At 38.1% G+C, this 21,181-nt stretch overlaps 1 protein-coding gene across 1 annotated transcript in view; it reads right to left on the bottom strand.

The window, feature by feature from the left end:
* The window catches only part of DOCK2 (dedicator of cytokinesis 2), a 157,717-nt gene that overhangs the window by 133,826 nt on the left and 2,710 nt on the right, over positions 1–21,181 (bottom strand). The window contains exons 2-14 of the mRNA XM_008644215.2: positions 16,050–16,133; positions 13,221–13,261; positions 11,222–11,277; positions 10,977–11,073; positions 9,771–9,919; positions 7,992–8,127; positions 6,501–6,655; positions 5,804–5,885; positions 5,157–5,292; positions 4,490–4,565; positions 2,992–3,068; positions 2,538–2,663; positions 1,543–1,667 (exon numbers count right to left, since the gene is read on the bottom strand). Of these exons, the coding sequence (XP_008642437.1) occupies positions 1,543–1,667; positions 2,538–2,663; positions 2,992–3,068; positions 4,490–4,565; positions 5,157–5,292; positions 5,804–5,885; positions 6,501–6,655; positions 7,992–8,127; positions 9,771–9,919; positions 10,977–11,073; positions 11,222–11,277; positions 13,221–13,261; positions 16,050–16,133 (1,340 nt within the window). The remainder of the gene's footprint in view (positions 1–1,542; positions 1,668–2,537; positions 2,664–2,991; positions 3,069–4,489; positions 4,566–5,156; positions 5,293–5,803; positions 5,886–6,500; positions 6,656–7,991; positions 8,128–9,770; positions 9,920–10,976; positions 11,074–11,221; positions 11,278–13,220; positions 13,262–16,049; positions 16,134–21,181) is intronic.

The raw sequence follows: 21,181 nt of genomic DNA, 5'->3' as shown, positions 1-21,181 counted from the left end.
TGCTGAAAATCCAGTGAATCATAAAAGTCTCCTTCAAGCACCAGGATGCCCTGTGACCAGAAGGGTGTGATGCTGATACCTGAAAATGATTTGTACAGTCTGGTCAGAGGGATTTAACTGCAGAAAGCAATGTCTCATCTGCCTGAGAAGAGATTTTTCAAGGTTTATGCACCTACTTGTTTGCCACCTCTGTGACATTCACTTGGAACAGAAGTCCTGTTCCTTGTAACAGTAGATCAAAGGCTAGTTCTGCAACTGGAACTGGTTTGATATCTAAACAGAACCAACCAGTTTCCTGCATAGGGAACATATATACCTGTTATGAGAAACATTAATATAAATTCATGGGTTTGAACATCTGTTGTTTTGGGGTTTTTTTAAAGGCTGAAAGGAAAAACCAGTGACTTTTGTTATTACTTGCATTCAACAACATTTCAATTCACTCCTCAAAATTGTTGCTTAAATATGTCTAAGCCATATTACCCACAGAGACCAGGTGTGATATTTCAGCTCAAAGACAACATGACAAATTCACTTTCTCCTCGTATTTGCAGAAATTATGTATCTGCAGAACTGAGCACACATAATATTGGAATGCAAGATTTAATGCATGGTAATAGATTTATTTCCCTAAGGAATACTTTTGTTTGTATGTATTTTAAGTATCTTAACTGTGATTAGACAGAATACAGAATAGAGTTAACTTCTGTGCATGAAAGTCATGGTCAGGTGCTGTCATAGTTAATGTTTTGTAATCAGGGCTACAGTTTGTTGTGTGGACCTTAAATGTTTTGTGGGATTAGAATTTTCTTTACTCAAGCTTTAAAGTTACATTTTAGGTCAAGCAGTTAGTCACAGTTCATAAACAAGTCATGAACCACAGTGATTCACTCCATCTTTTTTTTATCTCAAGAAGTGTCTTTATGATTTCGCCCTTACGATCTCAACACTATAAAGCTCAGAAAATGACAGGTCAAAAATCTCCCTGAATACCAAACTGGTGATAAAACCCTAAGGAAAAGACAAAAGATCCTCAAAATGGGAATAGACAAGCAAAAAGACGCTGTAAATATTTATGTTGCATATGTAATTGTTGTCACTAATTTCATTATTTGCCATGTACTTTTTTCAAGGCACAATGACACATTTCTGGCACAAATCAAGGGTTTGTTATGTAGCAGAAATGGTACTTCCAACATTTCAGTGTACAAATTGTATTCCTCTGGGAATTTCCTCAAGAAAAACCCTAGAGTAAGAATGCAGTAATTGTCAGGATCAGCATTTGTTCCTTGGCACAGCTAAAATAGGTCATTCAATGCTATTCCTCATTACATTTTTATGCAAGACTTTTATAGGGCTTTAATAGATAGATCACTTTAAAAATCATAAAAATTATTTGTCACAAGATGTCACAGGATGACACAAGTAAGAGAACTGTGAGTTTTTGGATAGTGGTATTTTATAGAATGTGTAAGTTAACCCTTGCATCAAAAATGCAGCTCATGTGTCAATGCCCCTCATGCAGAAAAAAAGAAAACTTACAGGCAGCATTGTTCCTTCTTCATCACAGACACACATTATCACTTCCACATTTCTCTGAGTTGTTTTATTGTATTTATCAAAATCTCCATACAGCAATGTAATATATATGTCATTTCTTATATCTCCTAAAAGAGAAATTGGAAGGTTAAAAATCAGTTTAAAAGCTGTGAGAGCTTTTAACTGCATGTCAAAAGCTGTGAGAGGATTAACTGTACTGCACACAAGTACCTCACTTTTTGCGGTGAAACAGATAAAAAAAATATTATTTTCCATCTGAACTTAAATTCCCTGTTCTTTTCCTTTGCTAAGGCAAAACTACGACGTGAGGAGAAGCAAATGGGGGCTCAGAGCGGCTCGAAGCAATTCCCGTCCTGCCCCGCCACCTGCTGGTGAGGTGCTGGATGATCCCATCAGGAACTTTCCCCAAATACACAGCTCTCTTTCTAGAGGGAGCTTCATATTTTAATTTTCTCTTCTGAATTAATTCATATGACTTTTAAAAGGTTCGAGATTTTATTTGAATTGGGGCGAGGGAGGTTTTGGTTATTTGTTTTCTAAAAACGAGCACAACAGGCTGTGAGTGATTTCTGTTGGAAAAATATCTTGTCATAAATACAAATGAAATCAAGATATTGCAAATTCATTTTTTTATTATTATTAAGGACAGCAATATGTTACGATGAAAACAAGGTTAATTTAAAATTCAAGTGACATCCACCCTAATCTACTTACAGGATAAGAAAGTTATGTACAAGGAGATAGGTTTATCCCTCACTGTCTGGATTTTATTTTTCCTGTTTAAGTATGAGCAACAACTTTCCAAGGATTTCACAATTTTATATAAGCCTCTAATATTGGAACAAAAATTACCCTGAATGAATTCTAAGGGGCCTCTGAGTTACCCATTACAGAAATAAGTAAGGCAGCAGCTGATACTTATTAACATAAAGAATGAGAAGAAATCCATTCCTATTACAGAACAAAGCACCTCCTACCTGGCATGATTATTTCAGGGAATCCCAGCTTTCTAGCAACAACGGTGGTTCTGTCTACAAGGTGTGGGTAATCCTTTCTAGTTTGAATCACATCTCCAACCAGCATTTTCACAGTTACCCACAGACCTATCATGTGCAAAAAAAGGAAAAAAGAGATTACATTTTTGGTAGGGGGGGGAAAAAATCTGTCTTCAGATGATTGCCTCTTCTACCCACCAAAACAGGAATAAGAATTCACTTTTCCCACTTCCTGTAGATGAAAGTAAAAGCTCTATAATGTAAAACTGCCACTACTAATTTAAATAGCCCCTAAGATTCTGTAACAAATTCATGGTGCCTCAATTCCAGCTTCGAAGTTGACCCACCTCCATGGTGGTCCTACAGCTCCAACATAAAATAAAGTTTCACAAAAATACTGTGTTACTTAAAAAAAAAAAATAAAAAGATACTTTACCTTGTCCACCACTGTCTCCTTTTGATGCAGTGATTTTGTTTAGGAGACTGTGTAAAAAGTCATTCTCTGCCACTACCCTGCAAGAGAAACAGCAGTGTCTGCTCAGGAATTAAGTGCTAAATATATCAGACACCATTTAGAACATAAGTGACAAACAGCCTCAGTCTTTGCAGTATTGCCTTCTTGTTTTACTTTCGGTATTTTTTTATTATCTCTCACTCAAGTTGCAGCCCACTCACGTTCAGTTGTGCGTACACTGAAGTGAAAAAGATTCAGCCAACCACCAAGAAAGGTGTTTTGTGACAGTGACAATATGAATGCACTCACCAACATGCCACTCCAGCTCAGTCCACTTTCCCTGACAAATAACCAGATAAATGAACTTGGAATTTTTATCGGCTACTATTGAATTTAGAAGCAAATTCTCACATAGCAAACATGTTGGGTCAAATTGGAAACAAGTGAAAAAATAAACCAGTGTGCCATACCTGGGTCTTTCAGAATTTATTTACCCTCCATAGTACATAGCAGCAGTGCTATGTAGGGCACACAGAGTTATTTCCAGTATTTCCACTGGTATCTGCATTTGATCTGTGAGCATCACATTTTCAGGCAGCTGTTCTGGCATTTCTTTTGAAGATAGTATATGATAATTCTATTACTTTTTAAAGGGAACATAGTTTTTACTCAGATTTTTCTCAAGTTCAAAACAGAACCAAGCTCATAAAATAGTAGTTATCCTTGCTTCTAAAGCCTGCTGTTGAGTACTTGTAACTATTTGACTTGGGTGTAGGAAATCAGACCTGGTACTGACACCATGAGGATTTTCTGCCTTTTCTTTTATACTTTTTTACATCTTCTCTATTCTTAGTACTTTTGCTTCCATTCTTGGACTTGTTTGTCAAGCTGAGAGACTCAACATTTTAGAAGCTTCGTAGCTAGGGATCAGTGTGCCCCAGACCCCAAGGTCCTCTCCAAAACACATTCTGTAAACCAAGATAGAACCACACAGGAGAAGGCTCCTTGGGGAGAGGGGCTCATTCGAGCCTCTCATTGGGGAATTTTTGATAGATCTGCTAATTAGTAAAACCTATAATACGATACCAGATCTTTTGTGGGTGTGCCTTGCAGCGTGCATGGAGGTGCATTTGACCTGGACGTGTGCACTTAAAGAGCTTTAAAATAAATCCCAAGGCAAAATCCCTTTTCCCCTTCTAACCATGTTTGACTCTTGATTTTAAGACCAGGAAAAGGCATTAGTATCAGCTGTCTGAAGGAGTACATTCATGGAATTATGCATTAATCTAATGTGCTGTGGTACCCCTGCAAGTCTTAAATGCCTTTTGAAGTCATACTTAAATAATTAGCACTATCGCAACACAAAATTGTTTAAGGAAAACTCTCTTATTCTTTAACCTTTCACAGATAATTACAGCCAAAAAGATGGATAAATAAATATTTTTTTTCATATAAAAAAAGATATCTATGATGCTCTTACGGATGAAAGGGAATGAAATGCTGCTTTTCTTCATCACTTTCAGATTTTCCTTTTATGATATCTGTAATATCCATGACTAGAAGAACAAAAGAAAAATCATCAGAACATATAAAAGCACTTCAGAATAGCTTGTCTTATCTATCAATGTTCTCGTGCCTCAAGTAAGTGTAGATTTTTCATCAGCAGCAGTGCAGCCCAGTGGGGGTAGGTTTGTGGAGCAGAGCATTTAGTGCAAAGTCCACACTACCAACATTCTGCTGTGAAGAGAGAGGGAGAATTTAGACCAGTTTTAGTATAAACTTATGAATACAGGTATCAGAGCTTTGGTGGTGATTTTGGGACATAATTTCTGACTTTATTTCATCTGCAAGGGAATCTATTATTAAACTGGTGGTGTGCTTTCACTCACACACCTTGGCACTATATGAATAATTAGGAAATTAAATTCAAAAGCATATTTCTGACTTGAACTAAAATGCAGGTGTATTTTAGTTTAGTTTTACTGCAACTAAATGTAGGTGCAGTCTTTACAGACTTGAAAAAGTATAGAAAAAACTGATAGAGCTGTTGTGTATTCTGACATGTCTTGGTAGAGATTTTAATAGTCCAGGGCTGGCAAAAACCACTGCTGTCTTGATTCAGCCACAGCACAGGAGACACCAGGTACCTGCCACTCCGAAAGGCCGCCGGAGCCCTTGTGTGTATTTCTTTGAGTTACTGTCTCTCAGGTCCATCCTTCCCACTCGAACTATTTGGCAAACTAAATAAATTTTGTCTCTGCTAAGGTCTTTATTTCCAAGATCCTAAGATAGAAACAAAAAAGAATCACAGTGTTACTTGGGGAAAAATCAAGTTGTGAAATTGAAACAGGACCTCCAGTAATAAACTGAACCTTAATAATCGATGGGAAAAAAAATTAAACAATAAAACCCCAAATCAAACAACCCCCCAAAAACTCGACAAACAAAAAAACCTGAGCACAACAAAGGGATGAAAAAGACTGACAGTTTAAAGTGAAAAAAAAAAAAAAGGGTAAGGTAAATAGAGAGAATAACAATCAAGAGATACAGCAGATAAAAACACATAAATCAAGTCATCAAGAAATTCATGAGGCAGGAAACTGATTTCAAGAAAGGCCACTGAAACATTGTCTCTGCCTTGAAGAGCTTCATAACTTGTCATCTTGCTCTGTTTCTAAGATTACCTCTGCTTCTCTCTTCATCTTGCTCACTCTTTACAAGGTCTGGCAGTGACCACAGAGAAGAGACAATTTCACTTGCAAATACAAAGGGCAGTAAACTGGGAAACACTTACTGTGAACACCACTTTAAGGTTGTTGAGCATATCAATTTCCTTTGGAAAGCCTCGACTCCCCCATCTCACCAAGTAGTTCTCACTGTTTGGAAGGTAAATATCTCACTGCCAAGTGATTTTAAATTCTCCCTTTACACAGTACAAAAGTTGCATAACAAGCAGTCTGTGGTGATGGTTTAAATCTAAGACCAGACTAAAATGGCAAGAAAAACACTATACAAGTATCAACAGTAAGTTTTAAAAGAGTAACTTGAACATAACACAAACGGGCACTTTTTTGAGGCAAGCTTACCATCATCATAGTCTGTTTTATGGGAATACTCAACAGAATCTTAATCTACCCAGAAATTTATAAATTTAATTTTTTTTCACTCCCCTCCCCCCCTCGGCACTTTATTCCAAACACCACAATATTGCCCATCTAGAACAATCTCTTAAATCTGAAATGGGCTCAGGCTTTTCCAAACTTCTGAAATGTTCAATCCAGGAATTACCTACGAAAATATTAGGAAAATTAGAATCCTTTAGTAGCAACCAGCAACAAGATCTGTTTATGCTTCACTTTGTTTTTGGTTTCCTTCCTTTTATTTATATATTCTTTGCATTATTATATTGTTATAGCACATTGGCAATTATTTTAATTCATTTTGGCCTGTTTTATTTGCTACTCTTCTGCAGTCAAAGGAAGAAGTTTTACCTTATAATTGTTGACTTCTGTGGATCATAGAGTGACATAAAGAGCTCTGCATCCTCTCCAATTCGGCAAACAAAATTTCTCACAAAGACATACAGGCTGTGGGTGGGAGATGAAGACATTCGGGAGTACGATGCATAGTCTGGTTGATCCTTTGACTACTCAGGAGGAGGAAAATCAGTTAATAACAATCCATGAATTGAAATGATGCTATACTACAAGCAGTTTCACTTGCTAGTATAGGTAATAGTTGAAAAAGAGAGCAGGGATTTGGACTCAATAATTCTCATAATTCTCTTCCACCTTGAGCTCTTCTATGACTGCCATGCCTTAGGCCAGTCCTTCAGCCAGAAGGCAATGATGTAAAGGGGGAAATATTCTCACCAGTCTTAAAGAAAAGGGCAAGTATCAAGATGTCAGCACAGAGACAAGCCTACAAGCCTGAAAGAATACATTTTTGAGCACAGTAAGCCATAGCAGAAGGCCTGTGATCCACATCACAGTGGGCTTTCAGTGTGCTAGAAGCAATAGCAAAATGAAGTCTCTTTGAAGAGGAAGCAAATAACATTCTGAGATCAGGACAGAGGTGAGCAGGTTCACTGACTCAAAAATAGGCTCCTGAATTCTACCTACCTTCCATCTTAACCACCAAGAAGCAGCTTCTTAACACTTCTAAACCCATTGTTTTCTCTATTTTTAAAATAAGTCACCACGGTCTATCACAGACTCCCAAGTTTAATTTTCCTTATATTGTCAGTTAATTACAAGATGTTTTCCAGTGATTTGTTACTGAAGTGTCATGACAAACCAACTATTTTCTGTTAAGTGTTTTACTTGCTTTTTTACAGTTTACTTTCTCATAAATGGAGAAAAGAACCAAAGAGGCCTACAAATCCCTGCAGAGATTTCATATTGCAAAAGGTCGAGGAAGTGTAGTCACCTGCTTTACATTTAAAAAGATTTAATTTATGCACTTGTCAGCTTTGCTTTGGCACATGAACTTCTGGTGTCCACAAGATTATGCTGAGTTCACCCTAGTTCCTCTTCAGTGAGCTTAAATTCTTCAACTTCATCAGACTAACTAGCAAACAGCAACACTTAGAAAACAACCAGTGCAGTCACAAGACCTTGTGAAAGCAAGCTGTGGTCAATCCTGGTTTGCAGCCTGACCTCCAAGTGTGTAACTATTCACTATGCAATTCAGCCTGTTGAGTAGTCCATGGATAGAGTGAAGAGACATATTTCCATATATGAATTCAGAATGGATTTAGAACCAGCTTTAGACACAAGCTTTCAGCCCAGCCCACAGCCCAAATCCAGTGCACAAATGCAATTCAGTTTGAGGCTTAGCCTTATCTATAACAGAAGTCTGTAGATCTGCTCTTAAGTCAGAGAAAAATGTTTCCACCAAATTTTGATTCCATCCTTCAACCCTTAGACTAGTTTTTGTTTGGATTTTAGCAAAGGAAACGAAGTTTAGCCAGTCATTCCTACCATTTCCTCCTTAATTCGCTCAGTGATTTTATTAGTCGCTTCTTCATGCGCATGAAACAGGCTGATAACACTGGTTTTATCTGGATCCAAGATATTTCCATCTTCATCTCTAACTATCAGGTCTAGCTCAAGTACTCTGTGAAAATGTGAAAGGCATAATGGTAGGGTTATTTCCTTCTATATGAAGAAAGCTTAGAAATGTAACAAACAAGGAAGCACTTAAAGATTTAAAGTTATATATGCAAAACTGAAGAAAAATCTAACTACATACCATGATTCTTCTTTAAGCTGCTGTACAATATTTAGGAATTTATAGTAATGTCACCAAAGCATTGAAATGCCTCTCACATGAAATAGTTTCACCCTATTCAATGACTTTTAGCAGTCTTCATTGCTTTTAGCTTTTAACACTCAACATTTGTAATCAAGATGTGTAGAGTCTTCCTGTTACCTTCTGCTTTTATGTTGCTCTCTTACCCTTTCTGTCCCAATACTTAACTCTGCTCTCTTCTGCCCTGTTCTCATACAAATCATGCCTTTTTTCCCTGTCACTCTTTTTTTTCCCTCTCCCACAGTGACCCCCTCAGCCTTCATTGTAATTTCCCCTTTATTTCTTCTCCACAGTCTGGCAAGTTTCTTTCACACCACACAACTCAACCCCACACTTTCAGGAGCTTAAAAACACCATCCAGCTTGTGATCCAAATAATTTTAAACATCCTCTTCACCCCTACTCTTCCAAAGGAAGCACTTTACTGTCTCATAATACAGAAAGAATATAAGAAAACAAAAGTCTGAAAGCAAATGAATATTAATCTTGTCTTAATCACAGCTGGGCTTCTTTGATTGGAGCACTTCAAAGTAAATTCTGGTTTTGAGTGAGCATTGAGCTCCACACAGTGCAGTAGGATACATGTATTCCACAGTGTGCTCTGTATGAATACAATTTATTACAAATTTGCATCCAAATCACAGTGAACAAGTTAAGAGTTTCAGAACACCCTGTGGTCATTTTGTATGTGTAGCCACCAGTATTTGTAGACTTTCAGCTGCATAGAGGCCTTCAGGCCACAGCAACCACAGTCACTTATAATAGCGAAACACAGTTTATAAGCAGATTCTAATGCCTGTAAAAATAATATTGTGAAGGTTTTTTTACCAAGCTCTCTCTCTCTCTCCCCCCTTATCAGATGGTAGAACACCACTGACCTCACATAATCCCACAATTTTGCCAAAAAATATGTTGTGTTGCAGTGGCTTTTTATTGGCAGGGAGCAGACAAGACATCTTGTCAAATCACTATTCTGCCCCTGGTAGTTTCACTTCTATTATCAGAACCAGAGTTCTGCCTGGAAATTCCCTACAGAATTGGGTGTGGGTGTGGATGCATTTGTTTGCAGACTTAGTACAGTTTGCCAGCACCACTTCTGAGGGTCACTTACACTACTGGACACAGGCCACGTTTGTGACAGATGGACAAATTTTGGGCCCCAAGCACGCTGGTGACACATGCACATAGAGGCCAGATCTCAAATCTTCCCGATAGACAAGCACATGTATTTATAATTAAGAAATAATATTTTGAAAAACCATTTGCTATGAAAAGCCTCATCACAGTATCCACCACCAGCCCAGGAGTAACAGGGGGAAGTCTGAAAACGAAGAATATGAACCACACTTTTGAATTCCAAACCTTTAAACATGAAAACTTTATCATCATCTCTTTGATGATGTGCTTCAGAATAAATCACGTTTTCCAGAAGTAATGTAGGCCGCTTACTTGTTACCATAGTCAATTTTGGATGTGACTTTCTGTTTGAGTTCTTTGAGCTCATCTTTTGGCAAAGTCCCCGACAGAAGCTGTGACCGCCACTCGATCAAGTCATACATCATGGATTGCACCTGCTGGAACCGGGCTTTCTTATTTGTCTAGGAGACAAAAAAAACCTCAATAGTTTCAGGCTTTGAGTTGAAGCGAAACTATGGTCTTGACAACTAAAGGCTACATGTCATATTTAATGCTAAATGATAGCAGGAACAATAAGTAGGTAAAATAATGATGTCTCATCCCACAAATTCTTAAGGACAGAATATCCCATGTGATCATAAAGAAATGACACGAAATTTAAGCAGTCTGTATTAGGATAGGGAATTATGTTATTTTTGTTTTATTTAATTGTGTTGTTTTAAAATTCCTTAACAAATTCTTATCAAGAGAAAACATTACAAAAATAATTAACTTCTGTATGAGATACTGATGGGAACAACAACACTTTACTGTGGTATTAACACATTTAAGAGAAAAATGAGAGAATACACAGAGGTCACTAAAGCAATTCTAGTGTCGTTCACTGAAAATAAAGAAGGGTTTTCATTGCTGACTTAATCAAGAAGACTAACAAGTGATGTGTTTCAGAAAACTACAGCACATTCAAGATCGCTTTTCCCCAACAGAGAAAAAGCAAAATCCAGTGGCTGGGATCCTGGAACACTCAGTACAATTATTGAAATCTCCAACTGTTGATAGCTACTTGCTTCCAGTAACCCTTGAAGAACTTCTGTTCTAGCATTCCAAGAGCATCATGAATCTTTTCAAATGCATCCCAGTTATCTTTTATACTCCTATCTGGAAAATTTTCAATGCTAATCAAAATTATGAAAAATGTATCATGCACAGGATACTCAAGGTTGAAACAAAGGCATGAAGTTACACCACTCCTCAGCAGGATGTCAGCTTTCCCTTTACAGAACCACAGAATCATTCAGGTTGCAAGAGTCCTTTAAGATCATCCAGTCCAAGGCTGATGGCTGAATTAGATTTAAAGCCACTAGGCATTTAAAGCCACTGAAGAAAATCTTAGTAGTGAGAAAGCAATTTCTTAAATCCACCCAGACCCTGCCCTGAATGTAGGAAAAGACATTAATTTGAACAAGGCCCCAGTGGGCATAAATAGGACTGACTAACAAGCAACAAATGGCATCCTACCACATAGAGCTGTTTCCAAATGCTTCCCCATTCCCAGAGAGTAGTGGTAACTTCTTGGACTAAGGGAATCTCAGCAGGTATGACATTTTCTGTATGTCTAGGAAAGAGAAGGAAACTTATCACAAAGAGTGTCTGCATTTCATGGGTGTGTACTATAGTTACTGTGGGTGAGGAACATAAATGCCTTAAAACTCATTCTTTAGCAGACAAGCTCAATAATGTAATAAAACAGATAAATTCAATACCTTTTCTTTTCAGCAGTAGCTTCCTTAATGTGGATGAAGGATTTAGGAAATATTCCCTGTTGAAGGAGAAGAAAAATCAGAAATCCACACTTATTCTCCAAGAACACTGGGGTAACAACCATGAGTATGAACATAAACTGTAATGACAAACTGTAATACCCAAATTAACTGCTGATTATTTCGTTTCTGTCCAGATGGATGCATTTCTATTTGACAAATAATAGAAATTTTGTTATATCTCTGCAAATATAGACTGCATAGGCATCTTTCTTCATAAGAAACACCATTTTCCACCCCAGAAAACAGTTCAATTAAATACAATATAATAAAATACAGATTAAATTCAGTAAAGAAACATTTTGTCTGTGCATCATCTCATACATTCCCCTTTCATAGACAAAAACACAATCTAATTTAGAGATCAGCTTGATTATCAAAGCAAAGAAGAAAGACTGATGTAGGATCATTGAATACTGATAAAAGTATTTGCAATGCATGAGGAAGGGAGACAGTAAAGCCATAAACTCTCAGCCTTCCCAGATTTGTGTGGCCCCACTGCAGCTGAGATCGCAGTCTCATTTTCTGCTCCCCAGGGCTGTGCAGAGATGCCCAGCAAGATGTAGCCAAGAAAGCACCAGGTTCCATGACATTCTCAACATCTATTTTAACTGACCTGTGTAGAAAACAAATGGTTTGTCACCAGAGAAAAAGTTCTAATGTGACCTGTTCTTGCTCTACAAAAGCTGAAATGTCTTAAGCCAAAGTTTAATCCTTTATGATTAAAGGAATGTTTGACAATCACTCTGTCCATGACAATCCTCCCCATAACTAGCAAATCTCACCTTGGTAATTAACTAGATTCTTCCTGGATTCTTCTCTATTCAATAACTCACTCGTGGTACCTCAAGTACCACAATAATTCAATAACAAATGTGCTACTTTACAAAGTCTTTCTCCGAATTAGATTGCTTCTTTTATAACCATTTTCTTTTAAGCACTGGATCTTAATCAGAACACAATCATGTCTTATCACTTCCACATTTTCTTCATTAAGATTAAAGCTAAAAAAGTCTGTGAAGTAGCAAAGTAAAAGAAGAAGGTCACACTAATGGTAAATTTAGTGGTATCTTAGTACATGAAATTAATAATACTTCTTAAAGCATGTTATGCATGTTGATCTTGAAGCCTTTTAGCAATATTAGGAATTAAGAATTAGTTAAAAGGAAGTGGTTAGTTCTGGTAAATATTTTCCCTTTTTAGTTTTAGGCTAAATTTTAATTGATTAAAATAGAATCTTATATAGAATAAATGGTAATAAAACTTTTAGTCAAAAGAAATGTCAAAGGAGTAATTGAAACACAGGCATAGTGTTTTAATGCATTTGCATTGCTGCTCCCTAAAAAAAGAGTCTTATACTAAGAGCAAGTTACAAACAAAAATGCTTTTCTTCCGGAAAAGTGCATTTGAAATTAAGAAGTAATTTTCTTGCTACTTAACTCAGGAGTCATCATACCTAGGGTAAAAACTGTTCCTCTGTGGCTTTCCATTTTTGGGCTTAAGAACATTGATTTTTAAAAAAATTAATACTATTTTTGCACATTATAGATATTTAAGAACTTAAGCCTCCTACAAGTTGTTTATATTGTTTGTAGCCTAAAGAATCCTTGGAAAAGTACAGAAACAAACACATCTAGCAGCAAATTATTTCAAAATTCAATTCAAATGGTGTCTTCAACACCATTAACCTGAAGTCACAGTCATTTCTTCTTCATCGATCTGCTTTTCTCAGCCCTCACTTCTATTTACCAACATTGTCCAGGATGAATGCTGATCATTTTTCTCATCTTGAAAGGAAAGATTTTTTTAAAGAGTGGCAATAGCTGACTCGAGAGATCAGAACAGAGAGATCAGGACTATCTAGGCAGAGATAGTCAAAAAACCCAATTCATGAGCTGACTCCTTAAAAACAGTCTCATAGGAATGAACAGTGTGATCTTACCTCTGCTCCTTTGTATCTTACTAGGTAACCCCTGTACCAATCTAAAAGGGAGAAAGATAACTTGGTATGACAAAAAAACCCATGCATTATAAAGCACACAACAAAGTCATGGGGTTTATTTCACATAAAAAATACCTAGCATAGTATTTGTAAGAATTAACAGTTACTTCAAACATACATAGATTAAAGTGAATAGCAGGGATTATATTAAGCATGACTTGCATATTATCAAATATGATTGTATTGTCTGCTTTCAAACCTTGCACAGTAAGTACAGATAATTGTACACATATTTTAACACCCCATGCTCACATTAAAATGGTAGAATAAGTTGTATTGCAAAGTAATTATGTGCACATCCTTAAATATCTATCTCAGCCACGATTTCCCCTGGTCCTGGATAGCCCATGAAGTTCTTCCGCTGTTCCAGGCCCAGTATTAATCCAATAGAGCACATGGTTGTTACACACTCAATTTCCTTCAAGAAGACTAAGTCATTTTTCTGCTATGAGGAATTTTAGCTTTTGGACTCAACCATAATAAGCAGCTTCTTGGTGTAAATTCAAGTTGGAATCTCAAGAAAACTCAGGGTTATTATTTGGCTTCTGCTCCATTTGTAACTAGAAAGCCCTTCCAAAAGACAGGAGTACAGAATTGCAGTAATGGAAAGCTAAAAATTAATTCAGGCTTTGCTCCACCTATTCCACAGTTAAGTCTCAATAAACTACAAAAAGCATAAAAAGCAGAGTTCAACCTTCCTAAATTAGATCTGGGGCCACATCATGTGCACACCCCATCATGAAAAATCACCTGCAGAGAATCAATGTTTAACTGTTGAATACTACTTTTTTTTTCATCCCATAGAAAGAATTTATGACTAAAAGCATACATTTTCTAACTGTAATTTCATGAACAAAGGTGATGTCTTTGTTATCACCCTTTCTCTCTCACCATTTCTATCACAGGTATCGCAGCCATGCAAGCAAAGCATAAAATAATAAAAATAAATCCCAAACACCAAACAGTAGTGTCAGAAAGGTGATGCTAAAAGTCACAGGATGATTGCTGACCTCAAAGAAAAACTCAGGACAGATTTCTTTTAGGTTTTTCTGCACTGGGATTCTTTTTTCCCCCAGTGTTTTCTCAACAATAAAATTCCATCTTACTGCTAAAACTGAATTATTTGCACATAGTCTCAATTTACAACCAAGTGTGTAAAATTGGTTTCACCCCATCTGCTGTGACAGCACATGTATGCTCTGTGCATAAATTTTGTCCATGCAAAACCAACTAAAACAGGACATAAAAGGAACACGGGAAGAATCCTGTCACCATTGGTTACTAGCCAGCTGCAGCTGGCAGCATATTTTGAAGATATCTGATGAAATATGAACTTCACTCGCACAGTGAGAAGGATTCCACTTCTTCACTGACAAACATATTTCATAAAGCAAGGCGTGACAGAGCATGTCAAGGGCAGGGGATTCAGAAAAGACTTTTAGACAAAAAATAACCCCATAAGATCAGCACTCAACTCACTAGGCTGGGCTGACAACAAATGTACCACAGGCATCAGAAGCCTGAAATGCTATTTCTGCAACTAATAGACAATACAGGGATGAGGAGGTTTCTGGTTTGTCTGTGTGCTTTGTTCTTAGCCAAAATGTTTAGAATAGAGGCTTAAAGAATTGTGCAGACCTTACGTTTTTTAGGAGAGGACAGGAATCATTGTGACTGTTGGCTGCTGAGTGACATCAATGTTTTCACTGATGCTTAAAGATATTGACTTAATCTTACAAACAGAAGAGAAATAATTATGGGTTTGTGCTCCAGTACATTGTAAATGTGGTTTTTCAGGTGCTCCTCCCTCAAATCCTTTGTTGTTTCCTGACAAAACAGCCTAGAGCTCTGTGTGGTGGAAAAGGCTGGGTTCAAACAGCTTCAGAGTGTTTGCACTTTGTGACCACAACAAACCAAATGTCTCAACACTGAGCTGTCTCTGCCACTGCGTAAGGCAGCAATTGGCCTCTCTCTTTAACATAAGTACAGTTAATAAGATACCACAGACACATGTTCTATCAGCAGAAGTAGGTTGAGGAAGATAATTTCACACTATGTTTTTCAAAGCTTTAAGCAGTTTGCAATTTTTTTAAAAAACTCTTGGCCTGGTCAAGAGCATCACTGCAAACTGAAATCACTCTCACGGTGACGTTTGCAGATACCCAGCTGCTGAGTTAGTAATAACTCCACCCTCTGTGCTATATACTAATGGAAACCTCAGTAGCTCTGTCTTGCAGAGACTTGCAGAGAATCAGTGGGATTGTGAAGGTATTGGCTGTCCATCGTGCATGACTTGACTTGGAGTTCTGCTGCTTAACATGTTCAATCAGTTGGATGGCCTTCAGAACTGTTTCTATCATGCTGACACTCAGATTTCTTTAACTGGGTTTCCTCATTGTACAACAGGATGAGGGTGCTGAGTATCTCCTAGCAACCAACATTTAGTTTAGAGGCAAAAAGTTTACTCCTTTAAATCTTAAATCAAATTTAATGTAAATTCCATGAGGTACATCACAAGCTGGCACAAACTTCACGAACTCTACATTCACCTTGATGACTTCCTCATTTGGTAAAGGCTTCCCAAAAAACCACATGTACTGTAATATGTCTCATATTGGCTCTTCAGAAAAGATCACGTTCTTCCTCAAAATAGACCACCACCACCACCACTAAAAACAAGAGGATTAGACAGCTACCAATGTAATACAGGGAATTGCTGTGAGGTGAAAGGAATATGTTATTCACAAAGAAATGAGAAATGTGACTTACCTTCAAAGGACTCCAGGATATGGACCACATCACCAATCTGTAGAGAAAGGTGTTGTATCTTTGTGCCTTTGAAACTGTATATAGCTGGAAAATTAAAGGATGAAAACACTATTTTTCAATACAGCCACACACTACAGTTTAACTGAAAACCAGACGTGGTTATTAAGGCTTGGATACTGGGATAAATACACTAGGCTAGACAAACAGAACTATAATTGTATCCAGAAGCTCCATTTGTCACCATTAAATAATCTCTTGTGAGAATGGAAAGATGGTGAAAATGGCCAGTGCTGAAAACAAAAACCAAACAAACCAACCCCACAGAAAACTCAGCAAGCATGGGGACACCAGCTATTGATCAGCACTGCTCTGCACAGGATTTAGGAGCACTGTTTAGATGCAGGTCTTTGATAAACACACAATTATAGTGCTGGGGAATTGTTTGTCTACTGGCCCAAAGGATTTAAGCACAGAGTTATCGAAATTTATAGTTACACTGGCATGAAAGGGCACAGAGATGCCTGTAAAAACTAAATTTACTGACTTCTTTCCTGGGTTTAGATGCTTTAATTTAACGTGAAACTGTGTTTCATATGGAAACAGTACCAAGTTTCATAATTTTCTGTATTCTCTGTATGACTCTGAATAGAACACAGGAGGAGGGGATTTTAAAAGTGTTCTAATCAGAAACTTATCTACATGTGGTTAAGAAACAGCAAAGTTTCAGAGAGAATTCAAGATAATAAGCCTCTTCACCAGTTACGTTCCAGGGCTACAGGATGTGGGCTCCTATGCTAACCGTGCCTCTGTAAATTTTTTTTTCTTTCTGGGCTTGGTTACAAATTTCTACAACAGCATTAGAGCAGAAGTGCTTATTGAAGCTACAATCACACAGGGAAACTGATTAAATACAAACAGCTGATCCCCCGATTAAACTGTGCAGGTGGGAACAGGCTGCTAAAGGTGACCCCAGGTGTGCAGGAAATGTGTCAGTCAGCAGAGCTCCACCTTGGCTCCTGGCAGTGTCCCCATCCAGCCACACACAGCAACCAAACCTGAAGTAGTTTGGGCGAGGGAAAGCTGATCTATAAAGCAGAGTCTACCTTCAGCATCTTCCTGCATTCCTTCTGCTCTCCTCTCCAGGTTTCTAAATCAGGATGTTCATCTCTGCTAGGTCAACATGTATAATGATACATTTTATTTAAACATTTTACTTATTTTGCTTAAATTATTAAAGTCTCAAAATAAATTGCCTTCCAGGAAAATGCCTAAAGTAGGAATGTAGAGCTAAATAGATTCATCCTCTTCCCTTTACAAGTATTCCATAAATTATGTCTCTTTTGCCATCATTATATTTGTTATATTTCTGGAACAGAAATTAGAAGGAATTTCAGATTGAAGAGGCTTACTGGACCAAGAATAAATTCTTTTTTGTTGACGTGAAGAGGTTCCCAGCAGTTCCTCCTCCTGAGTGGGGAGAGCAAGGCTTGAATCATTCAACATATGGGGAGGAGTAAAAGAAGTATAACTTTGAAGTGAGGCTCTGCTGCCCAGATTCAGCCATTTATTCAAGAGAATCTTGAAAACACTTCCTTGGAACTGCCTTAGCCCAACACAAAATTGAGTTTACGTAGCATAACACATGTGTAATTCTATTCTGACAGGTCTCTTTTCCATAAGTGAAGGATGGCAAACAACCCTGAAAAGTTATCATGACATTTCAAAAGACATTTGCCTGGAGTGTTTGGGAGGTGGGGGATGTGTGTGCATTCCCATGCTCTTAATACTATTTTCCTCAAAAGTCCATGGAGATCAAGACTACTGTTGACCAGCAAATATTTTAGATTTCAAAATATGTGCTGCTCTACTTAGTTGTAGCTGTCTCAAAATATAGATGCAAATTACTGAGTCATATATTTACATTGCATTTCGGTTTTGCTCTCTTAAAACTTCATTTAACAGCCCTGAATGTATTGAAAAATGCAGTTACAAACTGGCAACGGAAGTGGCTGTACCATCTTGGTTATTTCTAAATGAGTAAGTGGAAACTTAACAAGAAAGATCTTATTGTAGAACTTGGATTGCTTGGTAGGATGAGTTTAAAAAATCCCTCTACAAAGTTTTAGGCTATAGACCTACCCACACCTTTTGTGATAAACCACCTCCCAAAGTACTTTGCAAAAAATGTAACAAATAACCCAACACCATCAGCTACATCCAAAGGTCTTATCTACAGCACCAGACAGCTTAACCATCACATCTGCTATTGCTTTAATTATTTACTGTGAATGAAAATTTGACTATTATATCCAGTTATGTTTTCTGTCAGCTATAAGTGATGTCATTTCTCTCACAAACCAGGACCCTCCTGTATCTGTGAGTGTCGCCTCAGAGTTCACCAGCCAAAAAGAGGGCTCCCTTTCCTCCACCCTCTTTTGAGATCCTCAGGGTTATGTGTGCACAAACATTTAACTCATTTTTCTCTTCAAAAATAGTGTATGAAAACCCCACGTGAAATTCAAGGTTTTTGGTGGGATATTCACAACATGTTGTTGGCTTTTTAAAAAATAAATTCTCCAGTGAGTAGAAATAAAAGGCCTTTCAAATCTCTCTGAAGAACCTTCCTACTGCTCCTCTCCCTGGCATCCTGTATCCCAACCATAAATAAAAAATGAGTCATGTATCTCAGTATCCTTGAGGCACAGAAAGCGACCTGCTTGAAGACCCCAGCATTCACCCTAAATCCTAATAGTAATTACTGACCTCAGGAGTGACTGAAGTCATGGCAATAAGATTAGCGGGGTGATTTGGATGGCAGATGCCCTCCTCAGCCCCAAGCTGAGGTGTTCCCAGCAGCAGTGTGTCTGCACACAGGTGCTGCCAGATTCTTCCAGGATGGCTCAGAGAATGCCCAGCAACCCCAATTTTATGACTGTGTTCCTAAATAGGGACTTTACAGCTCACTGAGAACACAGGTGGAAAACTTTCCCCTGAACAAGCAAAGGATAAAAACTGTCTTTTTAGAGATGCCCATAACCTCTGTGGCAATTTTATAGCACACACATCACGCATGACTCAGCAAACAAACAGCCCAGTGCAAGTCCCCTGAGATTCTCAGCTCCCTCAGGAGACGAGCTGAAGGCCAGCACACCACAGCATCAATACTGCTCAGAGAGCACATGGAAATGCTGGGTCAGACTGCTGACATAGCCAGCCTTCCAAACTGAGCCCCATTCAAGCCCAGGTGGGCTTTGAATTGCACGTCAGGAAGACAGGAACAACTCCCATCACGTCCCTGAGGCGTGCCCAGAGAATCCTTTCCAGTCCAGTCAAACAGATCGTGCTGCAGACAGTGACTCTCAGCAGCTTCTGTGTGGTTTTGCTGTCACCCTCACACCCAGTGCTTGAGTGAAGACATCTACCAGTGTCTATCCCAGTGGGAAAAATTGAGGGTTGAAGAAAATTCCTCTGTTTCCATTTAACTCCTACTCATCTACTGCAGCCAGAGCTGTTGGATCTGATATGCACACTCCCCCCTCTAGATAAATATGTGTGTACACTCTTGAATAGATGGGTGGCTGTGGAGACAGAAAACAGTTAACCTTTCCTAATTTAAATGGCCAGCAGAAAAAAAACCCCTCATACCTTGTTTGGGGACTTCCACACACAAAACACTGTGGAAGAGTCACAGTAACCCAGGTAACAGAACCCCTTCCTCAAAAAGCTACATTTCCTCAGTGTTAAAGCCCATATTATTGCTATTTACATGATTAGCCTGTAAGTTACTGCAAGGTGGGAATGGTAAGCGAGGAAAATCTCACAACCTGCAACACTGAAACCGTTTATTAGCCTAATAATCTTGCCTGTCTTTGCTGCCTGTTTTCCTTCAGGGGCAGTCCAGGTCCGACTCTTTATAAAAAGTACAAGCATTACGTTGTTTCATTTTGAGACTCACCTTTCTATAACAAGCCATGTTTCAAGTTGTTTTTCCTGGCTACTTTTCCACTCTTATACAGAATTAAAAAAAAAAAAAAATTCCTAAGATATAACTGAACCGTTCAGGTCCTAATTTCCCTTTACCACAACAGAAGGACAACTTGGTATGATTTCGAGGCAATAACTCATGATGTGTTTTGCATATTAAAAAAATTTCTAATTAATGGGCACAGCGAGCGCCCTGTTTTATTTTTAAAATATGCAGCTCCACTTTTATGAGTAGTAAAGTGCTCGTAAGTGATCGATTCTTGGTGCTCAATTACCATTTTCTTCTCATGAGAACAGGGTGAAATTATTCAGCAAGGAGACAGATAAACCCCAGGTGAAAATATACAGTCCTAGCAGGATTTCTTGACTTCTGGAAAGAAACCTGTAAAAAATGTGTTCCAGTATTCCAAGTTAAGGATCTCCCCTAAAATCTCACAGACCAAGTGTGCCTTAATGACCACAACATGGGTACAGTTCTAGGGGAAAAATCACAGGTCAGAGACTTGTCCTAAGCGTTAGATGCTGATTAAATTTATTGCAAATAATGCTCAAAGGGTAATTCTGCAGTTCTCAGGTAATGAGCTGTTATCTCAGAAAACAATTGAATACAGACTTCCTCACTTGCTTAATCTTGGGGCCAGATGGAGGTTTTAGCTGACCTGAGCTACTTATTTTCCTTCTTAGGCACGATAAAGCCAATATGGATTACAAGAACCAGGAAGCTCTAACATACCAAACCAGTTATATAAGATATTGTCTCTGACTCTTTTCCTTCTCATATAAAAATGCAGCACAGACATTTTTCTTAGAACTCTTTACGAAGGAAAGGATATTTAGCTGTGATTTTTTCTTTTCATGAAAGACCATGGATAAAAATATTATTTCCCCAGCTTTGTCTTCATACCGTTTCAGTTTGCCTTTTGCTGCTTCCCAAGCAGCTGGAACAGTCTGCTGGGTTCAGAGGGTGCATTTCATGGAGGAAACCTGCCCTGAACAAAGCTCTGCTCCTTTACACCGCAATCTATTCAGATTTCAGAGATGTAGAATAATTTCCAAGGACTTCAGCAGATGAAATCAGACAAGGCAGTCTCAGCCCTGTGCACTCAGGCTGAGCATGTGCTTTTCTACACCTTCAGAGAAGTCCCCCA

This window comes from Corvus brachyrhynchos, unplaced genomic scaffold (genome assembly GCF_000691975.1).
Source record: "Corvus brachyrhynchos isolate BGI_N302 unplaced genomic scaffold, ASM69197v1 scaffold262, whole genome shotgun sequence".
Classification (NCBI taxonomy): domain Eukaryota; kingdom Metazoa; phylum Chordata; class Aves; order Passeriformes; family Corvidae; genus Corvus; species Corvus brachyrhynchos.
This window is presented reverse-complemented; position numbering and strand designations above follow the sequence as displayed.